The 14,764-nt window shown below is 45.2% G+C and overlaps 1 protein-coding gene across 1 annotated transcript; it reads left to right on the top strand.

Moving 5' to 3' along the window:
- Window positions 1-752: 752 nt before the first annotated feature.
- On the top strand, window positions 753-9,333 carry LOC141105842 (olfactory receptor 8U9-like). The gene is made up of 2 exons (XM_073595973.1): window positions 753-1,223; window positions 8,884-9,333. Exons 1-2 carry the CDS (start codon window positions 753-755, stop codon window positions 9,331-9,333), a joined length of 921 nt encoding a protein of 306 aa, XP_073452074.1.
- Window positions 9,334-14,764: the final 5,431 nt, after the last annotated feature.

Here is a 14,764-nt window from a genome sequence, read left to right as displayed (position 1 = left end):
GGGGTGGATGCATGCAGAAGAAGCCACATGATGGGCAGAGCTCATACAATGGCGGTGGAATTCTCAAAGGGGCGGATGTATTATTGAGAAGCGTGTAAGGGGCGGATGCCTACAGAAGAGGTCGTATTTTACAATGATGGGCAGAGCTGATAAGGGCGGGTAGTTCAATGTTGATGGGCGGGTTACATACATAACACAAGCAATTTCAATACTTTCCAGAGTAAATTTTTATTATGCTTATATCTTAACCCCCTCTTCCGTAGGCATCCACCCCTTACACGCTTCTCAATAATATATCCGCCCCCATTGTATGAGCTCTGCCCATCATGCGGCCTCTTCTGTATGCATCTGCTTCTTGCAGAGTTCCACCCCCATCGTTTGAGCTCTGCCCATTATGCGGCCTCTTCTTTATGCAGAGGGAGGGAACATAAGATTGGGAGCAACCTAACTGGCTTACTGGCCTTAATACTCCCCATCAACAGTTCCCCAGATGCAGGAACACCCTTGACCAAACCCATCTTGGTTTCATTGGAGAACATCTTTCATTTGAATATGACCATGCACCATGTCTCGCACATATTACAGTAAATAGTAAAAACTCTGAATTTGAGTTCTTGTTTTAAATTGACAGAGTTGACTGGTGAGTTGGTCTCTTCGGTGGGTGACGTACTAAGTTTTGTTGAAATATCTTGCCTTCTTAGTACACAGATGCGGGACCTTTCAGTTTGTTGGATAGAAACAAGAACACAAATATGAACACGAGCTCTGTGTTGGAATTTGTCTTCACAGGACTTACTGACAAGAATGAGCTCAACATTCCATTGTTCGTGATATTTCTGCATGTTTATATTACAACTGTGCTGGGCAATGTTGGCATAATTATTATAGTCATGGTTGACAAACGTCTTCACAAGCCCATGTACTTGTTTCTGAGCAATCTTTCCTTTGTAGATCTCACATATTCGTCAGCAATCACCCCCAAAATGTTGCAGGACCTTTTAAGTGAAACCAAGGCTATATCTTTTGCTGGATGTGCTGTACAGATGTATGTCTTTGTGTCCTTTGCAACAACTGAATGTATATCTCTTGGTATCATGGCCTACGATCGTTATGTAGCCATCTGTAGTCCATTACTCTATGGAGTTCTGATGAGCAGCACCTTGTGTTTCTGGATGGTGGTTGCTGCCTATGTTATAGGATTCATGACTGCTCTCGTGCACACCATTTCCTTGTTCTTTTATGGAAATGATTAAGAGCTCCAATCGAGCTCAAGGTTATCTGCTGCTGTCTCTAATTTGAAAAGTGTTGATATGCATGCATATAAAAGTAAACACACTGAGACACGCTCAGTTTCGTTACTGTTACACTTCTAATTTATTCAAGGCGGTGTTAATGTTTTATACACACAAATACGTCATTGCTATGTTAGTCTAATAGGTACATCTCATTGGTTAAGATAGAAAAGAAGATGCATAATTTTCATAACGAGGTTTGGCTCTCTTTGGTCTTATCTCCAGTTCCGCGTTCTTCTGTGTGTGGGATGCAGGGGGTAATCGCCATCTTGAGAAAATATAGGAACAGAGCAAATCTGTATACTTATATAATGAGTAAGGAGAAAAATATGTATGCACATAAGAAAATAGACATTTTCAGATTACTATTATTATTATCTACATCACATTCCTTCACAATCCCCCCTAAAATGACTATTTTCTCTTTTCTGTCCCTAATACTAAAGGTCCTACTTTTTAGCCTGGCCCTTCTCCTCAGCAACTCTTTTAGGCTGTATATAGAATTGGGCAGCAACTGTTCACTTCCCTCCTCGATACAGCTGGAGAGGTGCAGTCAGGCGCTATCTATCCCTATAACCCTATAGGACTGTGAGATTATGGACAGGGAGTGACTGTAGAGGAGTGAAGGGTTTGTCATCTTCCATCATAAGGAGGTCCTCTTCTTCTTGGTGGAGAAATGTAGGTGTGCTATTGTCTACAGCCTTGCTCATTAACTTTTTTACAAAAGGTAGAATACAGCATATAATCAGGGCTAAAAGATCCAGGATTATTAATACCGTTACCCGTATCTGGGCGAACACCTTCTGCCACCCACTCATCCAGCTAAAATATTGATCCCATGGGTCTGTGATACCTGAGTTCTTCTTCAACTCTAGTGACAGATCTTCTAATTTCTTTATAGCTAAAGTAACCTTACCATTTGGGCCAGTATTATCAGGAATGTATGTGCAGCAAGTTCCTGTTTTTTCTATCATTTTACAGACACCCCCCTTCTCGGCTAACACCATGTCTAAGGCCATCCGGTTCTGGAATGTCATGTAGGAAGTGGGGGCTAGCTGGTCAGCAATTCCCTGGAGGGCGTCTTTAGTGTAATTTACGAATCTCTGTTGGTTATAGTATATGTAATTAATCCAATCTACATTCTTATTGACAGTTATTATAGGGATCAGTGACTCAAAACCAGCTTTTACCTGGTCCCTGGCTTTAAATTCATCAGGTACCCCCCTTGGGACCCCTATGGCATCTATGTATACATGAGGGTCAAAGCTTCCGGAGAGAGCTGCTCGCTTCCTCCTCTGACTGTGTGCTGGGTCAGTGTATGTATCGGGGGTATCTTCAGTTAAAATATGGAGAGGCATAATGACCTTTGCAAGGGCACATTCACCAGTCCAGATTCCTTCTAATCTGGTCCTGATTTTTAGGTCCCCGCAAATCCAATACACATCACCAAGTGACTGGATTTGGTTCTGTGTTAACTTCCCCGGGACCTCACTGTAGGTGGAGCAGTAGCCTTTGGTGAAATTACCCAGGAACCTTCCCTTACCCTGGTAATTAGAGTAACAGGTATAGTTCCCGGGATATATGGTGATGCCCTCTCCAGGCTTTCTATTTTCATCTTTTTTGTCTAATGCACTCTGTGGTCGCCCAGTCTGGCCCTGTGTTCCAACCCACTGGCCCCCACAGAAGCCACAACTCTGTCCCCAGTAACTGTCTGTGTGGCATACATATATGTCCTTACCGTCAGGGATATCACTGTACCAATGGCATCACCATGAAGGGTCAAACGGACAAGGTACTATGTCACAGTAATCTAAGGTAAAGGTGGTCACATGTGTACCTGAAGAGTTACACCAAAACGTAATTATGTTATCATTTTTGTGATGGCCACCTCCTGGGCCCCTCCCCCCTAGATCAAACAGAAAAAGGATATGCAGTGCCCGAAAACACTCTCTCCTGCAGTGATAAGCGTGCATTCAGGTGTTCTTCCTGGCCAACTTGACTGAGGTGGCTGTGGTCACCAAAACTTGGAATGGACCATCATAACTTGGCTCAAGGATCTCCAGACAGTAGTTGGTGTGTTCCTGTATCTAATTCAGGATCTGGAATGGAAGAAAACACCTGGACATGCATTCAGGTTAATTCTCGTGATAATGTGGTTAAATAATTAGTCAACACATCAGACTGTAACTGTAACTGTTATAGAAAGTAACAACCAAGTCTGGGAGCTGAACCAAACAAAATTTCATAAGGGGATAGGGCATGTTTCCCCTGGGGGTGTGTCTGACACTGAACAGGGCAATGGGCTAACTGTCTGGCCAACTCATGTTAGTCTCTTGGGCCATCTTTAACATCCTGTTTTTAGTGTCCCATTCATCCTTTCTACCTTCCCGCTACTTTGAGGGTGGTATGGGATGTGTAGTGCCAACCGAACCCCCAGTGCTGCCCAAATCTCTTTAGTAAGGGTTGTTGTTAGGGCTGGTCCCTGATCTCTCAATATCACCTCTGGGACCCCAAATCTACATACTATCTCACTCAGTAATTTCTTAGCTGTGGTCCTGGCAGTCATGACCACTTCCACTAGGGCGTATTCGAATCTGCCACTTCTTGGCACTTGAGAATGATCAATTTGCATCCTCTGGAATGGGGTATAGGGCTTTTGCCAGGTGCTTCTTCTGTGCATTCTGGGTTACATTTGGTGCAGATAATGCATGATCTGCAGAAGCTGTCGGTCAGTGGAGTAACTCTTGGTGCAACACTTGTTGATAAGAGAGTTCATAAAAGTCTTTGTCAAGTGGGCAGCTCCATGTGCCCATTGCACCACGGCTGGGTACATACTCCTGGGTAGACAAGGCTTCTTGTTGCACTCGAATAGTCCATTTCTGAGAGTTGTTCCTTTCCGTTTCCAGCTTTCCTTCTTATCCGGACTTGCTGTTTCCTGTAGTTCTTTTAGATAAACTCTGTCCACTGGGAAAGTCTGTAAGGTAAGCACGGGGTGGTCTTCTTCTACCACCCTGCTGTCCACTTCCCGCGGACCACCAGCTGTCTGTTTGGCAGCTGTATTGGCTCGATGATTGCCTTAAGCTTCTTTTGAGTTCATTTTGTCGTGTGCTTTTACTCAGAATAGTCACTTGGGTTGGGAGAAGCAAGGCATCAATCAATTTTTCACAGGTGTTCCTGCAGCCATCAGGAATCCTCTGTCCTAAATAACACCATAATCATGGGCAATGCTGAAAGCATATCTTGAGTCCATGAATGTTGGCTCTTTTTCCCTCTGCCCATTTACGTGCTGTAGTAAGTGCTTATAGCTCTGCCTCCTGTGTAGACATCACCGGTGTTAAGGCTTCAGCTTGTAGAACAGTGTTTTCAGTGGTGACCGCGTGTCCTGTGCGGTCACGGGGGTAATAAGTCAAGACTCTACTCCTCCTCCTCCTTTCCCCCCTCGAGAAGTGGAAGAAGGGTGGTAGGGTTCAGTGTTTGACAACTTAATAGAGTAATGCTGTCCAGTAGGAGGGAACACAGGAGTCTCAAGTGTCTGGTAGTGGACAAGTGTTTCGGCTGGATCTTGGTTGAATATGGCAACAACGTCATGGGGAACAAGCAGAACGAGGCAGTGTCCGAGGACCAAGTTCAAAGTTTTGTCAAGCAAGGCTTGTGTAGCAAATCCAGCTCGCAGACACAATAGGCCTCCTCTTGCTACCGCATCCAGCCGACAGGAATAATATCCTATGGGGCGTAGGCTGATGTCGTGTGATTGGGTGAGTACACCTGCAGCATGTCCCAGACGTTCGGATACAAAGAGCTTGAGCGTTTTGTCGTAGGCTGGGAGCCCTAGCGCCGGGGGTGGCGCACTCAAGGGTTTCAAACTTTAGATATTTCTTCAGGAGACATCTGGAAGGGTCTGATTGCAGAGCATCAGTAGGAAGGCTTCTGGAATCCATGCTCTGCACTAGGAAATTAGTCCAAGGAAGGCATGAAGGAATTTCTGACCTTGTGGCAGTGGGGTGTCAGAGATTACTTGCACCCTGTCTTCAGTGGGGTGCCGTGTCCCATGGGACAAACGGTGTCCAAGGAAAATGACAGGTGTTGAGCACCACTGCAATTTGGGCTTTGAGACTTTGCAGCCCTGGTTGGCAAGATAGCACAACAGGCTTTCTGAGGTGACTTCAACAGGGGGTAAGTCAGCTGCACAAAGGAGAAGGTCATCAACATGTTGGAAGAGAATCACTTCCGGGTGTTCCTCTTGTCATGTGTTAAGGATGATAGCCATAGCTTTTGCAAACTGGCTTGGAAAGTTCTGTGCCCCTTGTGGCACAACTGTTTAGGTATGTTGCCGTTTCTTTCCGTGGAGGAATGCGAAAAGGTACCAGCAGGAGGGGTGAGGGTGGACACTGAAGAAAATGTTTGTAAGGTCCACCTCTGTGAGGTATTTTGCAGTCAAAGGCATCCACAGTAGGTACCTGGTTCTCTTTTTAGGATTCTCTTCTTGGGGTTATTGTGGTTTCCGGGGCAATGAAGCGCCCTCTTTTAGCTTGACTGAAACTGGTGGCACCTTTAAGTTACCGTTGTCTCCCGGTCCTGTGGACCATAGGCACGCAGGGATTCTGTCAAGTACTTCCTGCAGTATTGAACTTGAAGTTTTTTTTTCTTCATTAAGTGTCATCAAGAGAGGCAGAGAACACAAAGCAGATGAGTCTTCTAAAGATAGGGGAGTATGTAACTTCACCCCCCTTCAGGCGTGTCCTGATTGAGGCCTGTAGTCTGGACAACACATCAGCTCCTAGTAGATTCAAGGGACATGTAGAGGACACCACAAATCTGGCAAGCAAATCAGGAAGTGGAAAGGAAAGAATTATTAGGCAGGTTCACCGCTCTCAACACACTTTTGGCTGCACCCCTGTCAATGAGGAAAGTGGTAGGTTTTTCGTCTGGGACATCTTGGGGCTCTGCATTCTTTCCTTATGTGACCCCGTTTCCCACAGTTGTAACAGGTGATCCTTACCCTGGTATTGGGCAGTGGTGGTGGACGAGTGTAGGCGGGATCTTCATCATGGGTTACCATGAGGGGCGTTGGTTTTTTACCTTTTTGATTTTCTATACCTCTGGCCACCAACAATAAATCAGACATTTTCATTGAATAGTATTCAGGGCGGGCCACCATCAGGCCTTTTCTGATATCCTCCCTGAGCCCTGAAACAAAAGCAGTTGATAACATGTGTGTGTGTGCCTTTATGAGTCTAGCATGATACTTCTTCACAGACTCCCCTTTATCTTGGGTAATATCTTGGATTGTGGTCTTCTGATCCGTCAACTTCTCCTTTGCCCAGTCGTGGAGTTGTGCACAGAACTCCACGCCTGAGGTGTAGGAAGTGGCACTTGTCAGGCAGGCATCATTGAAGGCCATCTGCATGACTGACCAAAAGACATATCCTGCTTTGATTTGGCATAGGCTGATCAAGTCTCTCCAGGCAGCTGAGTAAGTTTCTTGTATCTGCACTATCCTGCGGTAGAAGGGCATTGGCTGCTTCTCTGGGTCAGGCAGACTTGTCACTAAGGCCGCTGCTTGTGATGGAGTAAAAGCGACATACATCACTGGTGCCCCTTCTGGTAACCGAGACTGTTGTTGTTGCGGGGGCTGGGAAGGGACACTGTTCCTTATGGTTGTCAGCATGTGTTTGAGATCCTCTTTAAACTGTGAGTCTGGAACTGGATTGGGGGTTAAATCAGCAGGTGGTCTTGCTGCCTGTTGTTGGTCTTCCCACTCAGATGCTTCTTCATCATTAATATATCCGGCCTGTGAATGTGGTGCTTCCGTATTGGGGAAGACAGGTGTGTGGAAGGAACCATCCCTGTTTAAAACAGGGAGGACTGGGTACAGGCGGTGTTTGAGCTCACTGGGTGTACCAAGATGGCCTCCGGCAGGAAGTGCACTAGGCTGGGCAGTGAGTGAAGGCATGGGTGCACCAAGATGGCCGCCGGGCTGAGTTGTCACAGTGGGTTGTGCTTGGGTGGTGAGAAAGGAGTGGTTGTTAGACGGAGGGCAGTGCTGTCCCTCCCCTCCTTTGTTTAAAGTTCCAACATATCATCAGCTATACATACATAATACAATCGCCATCTTTCTTAACTTCCTTTATCCAATTTTCTTTATCACACAGGATTTTTCTCCCTGTTTCTTCTGCAACATAACTTTCGTCACTTCTTTCAACTTTGTTAACTATTTCAACATCTTCTTCTCTCCTTCTTTACAATATCACTTTCATTACAATATCACTTTCTGTTTCTCGGCTAACGGCTTGAGAGGGGAATACATACAACCAAGGAGTTAATATTTTTCTCAGCGTTCTTATCAGCAAATTCCTTCGGTGTGGGCACATAAGACTAATGTACAGTTAATCTCAGAACAAGAACAAACACATCAGGGGTAGTGAGGAGCTACGGCCCGCGACCCAACAGATCCTTCGGGTAGCCTCCTTCTCCCTCTCATGTATATCAAACAATAAACCACAAATACACTCACGACAGGACATTACACCTGCCACTCTTCGAACCGTAAAGCCTCAGCAGGCTAAGATAAACGCAAGGGCAGACCACCCTGCAAAAATAAACCCGTTTATAGACGTTTTTCTACAGCTCTACACCAAGAGGCCGACAACTCTTCTTGGGGTGAGTCCTCTGTAACGCTTTCAGACTGCAAAGCCAGCAGCTGAGATAACCCTCAAAGGTTCCTTGAACCTAGAGTTCACCCGTCTATAAACGACTGCTACAAGGAAACTATCTCATCCCAGAGGCCGACAGCTCGTCTGGAGATGAGACCATACATTCACGCATGTAGCACTTTTAGACTGCTGAGTTTCGTAACCCAAAGAATGACAGACAGTGAACAAAAAATACAGTCAGCAGAAACCCATCAGCAGGTTCGTTAAACAACCTCAGGCGAGGAAATACCTGCCTCAAGACAGTCTCAGCATACCGACAGAATCCAGCCGTCAACCGAAAGATAAGAGAGTCGTACAGTGGTAAGAATATAAATCAACTCACCGGTACTGTTAGGGCTGCGCAAGACCCCCTCTGTTATCTTTCAATTAACGCCCGAATGCTTGTCGCGGTATAACTTCGACCGTAGCCTGAGGTCCCGGGTTTCGGCACCAACTTTTATGGAAATGATTAAGAGCTCCAATCGAGCTCAAGGTTATCTGCTGCTGTCTCTAATTTGAAAAGTGTTGATATGCATGCATATAAAAGTAAACACACTGAGACACGCTCAGTTTCGTTACTGTTACACTTCTAATTTATTCAAGGCGGTGTTAATGTTTTATACACACAAATACGTCATTGCTATGTTAGTCTAATAGGTACATCTCATTGGTTAAGATAGAAAAGAAGATGCATAATTTTCATAACGAGGTTTGGCTCTCTTTGGTCTTATCTCCAGTTCCGCGTTCTTCTGTGTGTGGGATGCAGGGGGTAATCGCCATCTTGAGAAAATATAGGAACAGAGCAAATCTGTATACTTATATAATGAGTAAGGAGAAAAATATGTATGCACATAAGAAAATAGACATTTTCAGATTACTATTATTATTATCTACATCACATTCCTTCACAGTTCCTTCTGAACTTCTGCAGATCAAATATCATTGACCATTTCTTCTGTGACCTTCCACCACTCTATAAGTTGTCCTGTTCTGATACATCAATGAACTTGGCAGTTCTGATCATTTTAGGTGGCTTGGTTTCTATAAGCTGCTTCATACTTATCCTTTTCTCATACACCAACATTATCTTGGCTATTTTGAGAATTCGGTCAGCCCAGGGTAAATACAAGGCTTTTAACACATGTACTTCCCATATGACAGCAGTCAGTGTCTTCTATGGCACAATCTTCTTTATGTATCTTCGGCCATCCACCAGCTATGTCCTACAGCAGGACCGTGTAGCTTCAGTCTTCTACAGCATAATTATAGCTCTGCTAAATCCTTTTATATACAGTCTTCGGAATGCCGAGGTAAAAAATGCTGTAAAGAGTTTCTTGAAATATTTTTAAGAATAAATCATGGAAAAATTTTACAGTATATTTTGAGGTCCAGGAACCCCTATCCCAGTGATCTTGCTTGCTGCATTTGAACTCTTGTATACCATCCCCTTTCCAGTTAGCTAGTTTATGATTTTCACAGTAGAGCATGATCTGCATGTCTCAACACAATCACAAATTCAAAAACCAAAGGGGCTTATGTAGGGGAGGGCTGGGCTAGTCCTGTTAGGATATGTTTGGTTGATGGCCCCGAGTGAAGATACTTCACCATTCAGACATCGGCCAGAGTGGGACCCACATGCTGGGCATAATATAACTACCAGCTTTCCTTTCAGACCTGCAATCGCAGTTCCTAGTGGTCTTCTAGCACCAACTTTCTTTTCGGCTCTACAATGTCATGTGTTTAAATGCCAGAGCTGTAAAAGAAAATACCTTTCACCTTGCTCAACAGTTACCTTGGTACACTTTGCATGTTAGACTTTTTTAGCCTAAAGGAATCTGGCTCTACTAGGAAAGGGCCAATTATTTGTGTTTTCCCCCTAGGTCGGAGCTTCCCACTCCTCCCCTCAGTTTGTTCCTTAGTGGATGGAGCTATGAAAGTCATTAATTTATGTCCCAGGCCAACTGTGAAAAGTTGTTGTTAGCATTTACTGTTCATGTGTGAGCAGAGGAGTCCAGCTAAAAATATAGGAGGAGAGCGTCTTTAGGTTAAAGGGAACAACAGTTAAAGTTGTCCAAATTTGGTTGCCAAATGTTTGCCTGAAAATACCTTAAAATTCCCCTTTCAAAATGCTGATTCCTACCCTCCCCTTTAAGTGCTCTATGCTGGAAGAGCTGAGCATCACCTCAGCACAGGTGTGCTCACACAGACTTGCAAAAAGAAAAAAAGAGAGGGTATGTCTGACCAGTTCACTGCTGATTACTGTAAGCACTGTCACCGCCACAGCCTATTGGGCTTTTTTAGACACCCTGCACCACTGCTGTAATACTGGAGGAAAAACTGGAGCCCTCATAAGGTACTCATGTGCTTTCTCCTGTCCTTTTGCCATGAGGAATTGTTACAAGACAGTCTACTCCTTTATTCTGCACCCTACTGCATGAGTACCCCACAGGGGAATACCCTCACTTGTAGTTATGGCAGAGACCAGGCAAAAGGGATCCAATTAGGAGAGCCAATTCAAAATTGCAGGCAAACATTTAAATTGTCGAAGGCACACACAGCACTCAGAGTGATGATGCATCCCTTGTACCAGAGCAGAATCAAGTTTCAACACCAATCTCTGCATCAGATTCTAGCTCTATTTCAGGCACGCAAGAAGCTGCCTATTTTACTAAAGCAGAATTTTTTGTAACTATGTTACAGTTCCTCGGACAGATAATGGCCCTATCACAGCCATCTCTGTACAGGGCTGAATGATGCCATGCCTCTTCTCCTACTCCCTTTTTCTCAATTTTGGATTGTCTCATACTCCCGTTTCTGAAGCCCGATGTTGGCTGAGGTCACAGAGCCAGTCTATAGGAGAAGTGCAGCCAAACAAGCTTTGGCTGTACTTCTCCTTTAAGTTCTGCCCAATATTCAGTGCAATTTAGCCCATTTTCAGTGCACCGAATGTCTATTCTGCTACAAGATGTCCCTCTTTCTCCAAAGTTATGAGGTATGATATATATGCAGAATGAGATCTAAGGCACTGTTGCATCTGACTGCTAGTTTCATCAGATTTGGAGGGAGATGGATGGTGATATCACTACTGTGTTGATGACTGTTCTCCCTGCTGGAGGCTCTGATTTGAGGAAGTAAAGTCCTGCCTCTATCTTGCCCCGACACAGAAACACAGTACAGAACAAGGCATGGTGAGTCAGTAATAGGGAAAGATCAGCTTCAGGGAGACCACATCCAATACTGGTGACAAGTCCTTTGCCTCTGCCTGCCTATTTTTGGGCACTGCTTACAAAGATTAGCTTTTCTTTAACCACTTGCCTACTGGGCACTTTCACCCCCTTCCTGCCCAGGCCAATTTTCAGCTTTCAGCGCTGTCACACTTTGAATGACAACTGCGCAGTCATGCTACACTGTAACCATGTGAATTTTTTATCGTTTTCTTCACACAAATAGAGCTTTCTTTTGGTGGTATTTAATCACTGCTGTTTTTTTATTTTTTATTTTTTTATTAGTTTCTGTCAGTAAATTTTGTAAATAAGTAATTTTTCTCCTTCACTGATGTGCACTGATGAGGCTGCACTGATGGGCACTGATAGGCTGTACTGATGGGTACTGATGAGGTGGCACTTATGGGCACTGATGAGACGGCACTTATGGGCATGATTAGGTGACTCAAATGAGGAGGCACTAATATGCCGCACTTATGGGCACTGATAGGTGGCACTGAGCACTGATAGGCGACACTGATTGGTGGCACTGGTGGGCACTGATAGGTGGCACTGGTGGGCACTGATAGGTGGCACTGATAGTCGGCAATTTTGGGCACTAATAGTCAGCACGGATAGGCGGCACTGATGGGTGGCACTAATAGGCAGCAATGCTGGGCATTGATGGGCAGCAATGATGGGCATTGATGGGCAGCACTGATAGCCAGTACTGATAGCCAGTACTGACTGGCATCACTAATGGGCACTGATTAGTGGCACTGGTGGGCACTGATTGCTGGCACTGGTGGCGCTGAACTGTAATCAGGGCACTGATGATCAGCGCCTTGATTACATGTCTGGATGTTCTGTGCGAGGAGATGTTGCTGATCGACTCTCCTCACCACACACTCTGTCAGTGTGAGGCGATGAGAGCCGATTACTGGCATTTCCGTGTTTACCCATCACATGGTTATAGAGCCACGCCATGCTGCACACCCCCATGGGGCCGCTCGGGTACACCGTCATATGACGTCCACCCAGAATGAGAGCCACACCGCCCCACCGTCATTTGACGTTGGGCGGGCAGCAATTGGTTAATTTACACATTATTTTTTTTAACACGGGTTCAGTGTAAAGTGTATATACAGTGAGGGGGTTAGATCTCCATTAGGTTTTCATTGCTGTCTATATCTCCAGTAAGTAGATTTACATTCTCTAAATGTCCTGGTTGTGGGCAGGTGCAGTCTACTTTCTCCATGGCAGTTGGCGCTCTTCTGCAGCAGCCTTGTTGCTGGAGAGGAAGTCAGGAGGAACAAGGTCTTCTATGGTTTCCTGGATCACTGGGGAAGCAGTCCTATTAGATGCTGCCGCCCCACATGACTCAAGCAGCCAGCTTGGGTCAGGCAGAGCCTTTTCAGGGCCCTGGCTCCTGGGTTTTGGTGCGCTTTTTGAAGAGTGGACAGAGTAGGGACAGGTACCCCATCTGCGAGGGACAGTAATAGCACCAGAAAAAGATTCCTTACGAGGAGGGCAAGTGCAGGGCCTCATCTCTTCTGGACATTCTTATGATTGGGGACCAGACGGCACGGCCACATTCGGTCCCCTCTCAACTGACGCTGTCATTCCGGCTGGAATCTACTCCTGTCACTCTACTGAACTGTAAGTGTGCCAGCCTGGGTTGCTTTCCCACCGGGTTTGTTGTAAACTGTTACTGCATTTCTTCAATACATGTTTATTGCACCTACCTGTGTGAATCATTGACTGCGCATCACACTGAACCCCACCTACACTGTGACTATTATCACCAAGACAGCAAGTGATGCAAAATCCAAAATTTTGCAGTTGTCACCAAAACAAGAGGCTCTGGATCTCGGAGTGGTGAGGCTTTTGGTAACAGCACCTGGGGATAAGATAAGAATTGCACAAAGAGATATTTTTTTGTTTTTAAAAGGCACCTGGAAATTTAACTTTAAGAATAATGGTTCTGCAATGCCGCAGAGAAAAATGTGAAGATTTCCTATTGGACGCAGTGGATAACTCAAGAGCCCTCAGGGGTATAAGAGGGCAAGGCAACATATTTTATTTACAAGTTATCACTGTCATTCACACAGGTGTACGGATCTGTACACCCATGCGAAGGGCTGTATTCAGACACCAGGGATGCACAAGTGTTCTGTGTTGGAGTATCCAGGCACCTTGTTGAAATCAATGACAGGCCGCCAGCTGCACAGACCTGCATAAACCTAAATGTGCATCCCAGAGTGCACATCCATGCGGGTCCAATGCACTGATCAGGACGCACACAGATTTCAATAAGCTGCTTTCACAAAATACCTGTCCATCCCAGGCATCTGAAGACGGCCCTTCGCATGCATGCAAGGTCGGTACATCCGTGTGAACAAGGCTTTACTTTATAAAACCAAATACATCAGAACAGTAGTGTTGCTTAAAGTGGTTCTAAAAGTACAAGGTTTTTAGTGCATTTTATGCAGTAAGGTAAATAACTTTCTGCATGCAGCCCCCAGCCCCCCTAAATACTTGAGGCCGATCTAGATCCAGCGATGTCCATAAGAGCAGCTACTCTCTTTGCTCTGTCCCTCCTCATTGGACAGAAAGGCTCCTGCTGCTGTCAATCACAGCCAGGGAGGAGTGGGGGCGGGGCCGAGTCATTCTTTGTGTGTCAATGGACATACAGAGCCAGCTCAGAAGCGAGCATGCACAATTGCCCCCAGAGCAAGCAGCTTGTTCTGGGGGCACTCGGCAAGGGGAAGGAGCCAGGAGTGCCAACGTGGGACATAAGAAGAGGAAGGTCGACCTGCTTTGTGCAAAGCCATTACACACAGCTGGTAGGTATAACATGTTTATTATTTAAAAAAAATGTTTTTAGAATTCTTTAACCACACAAAATCCATTTCATTTGCACGGTCTTCGGTAGAAACATTACCACTGTTGTCACAAGTCCCTTATTTAATTCGGCCAAATCTTAAATTTAAAGAGGAACTGCAGTCTGCTCACATAATTTGTAATAAAAACATCTTTGCCATTCTGAAGCTTCCCTCCAACTATATTATTTTTATATATACTGTGCATAGTTGCCAACATTGCAAAAAAAATATGTGGGACACTTTTTTGGCTGTAGGCAGAGCCGTACAATAATTAGGGGGCGGGGCATTCGTTTGTAGGCATGGCTTCAAAAAATACAAGTGCGGCACAGCGAAAAATGGCCGTGGCTTACGTGAAATAGTGGGCGTGGCTTAAATGGGCGTGGCTCAAGAGGGTGTGGTTAGAGTCTGAGATGAATGAGGGGGGGAGAGGGAAAGGGGGAGAGGGAAAGGGGGAGAAGGAAAGGGGGAGAGGGGAATGAAGGGACAGCAGCCCCAGATCCTACACAATAAAAATATGTGTATTCTAGAAAGTTTAACAATCAGCAGATAAAGATACTCCAAACACCTGGTGTTAACGCTTCAATCATCCCAGCACCATGGTTGTTATGGTGTCAGGATGATTGAAGCGCATTATTTCTATTATTACATTGTAATATAAAATTAAATCATTCAACTCACCATAATGCCGAATC

Source organism: Aquarana catesbeiana, linkage group LG08, assembly GCF_042186555.1.
Source record: "Aquarana catesbeiana isolate 2022-GZ linkage group LG08, ASM4218655v1, whole genome shotgun sequence".
In the NCBI taxonomy this organism is placed as follows: Eukaryota; Metazoa; Chordata; class Amphibia; order Anura; family Ranidae; genus Aquarana; species Aquarana catesbeiana.
Note: the sequence above shows the minus strand (reverse complement) of the source record. Positions and strands in the feature narration are given on the sequence as shown.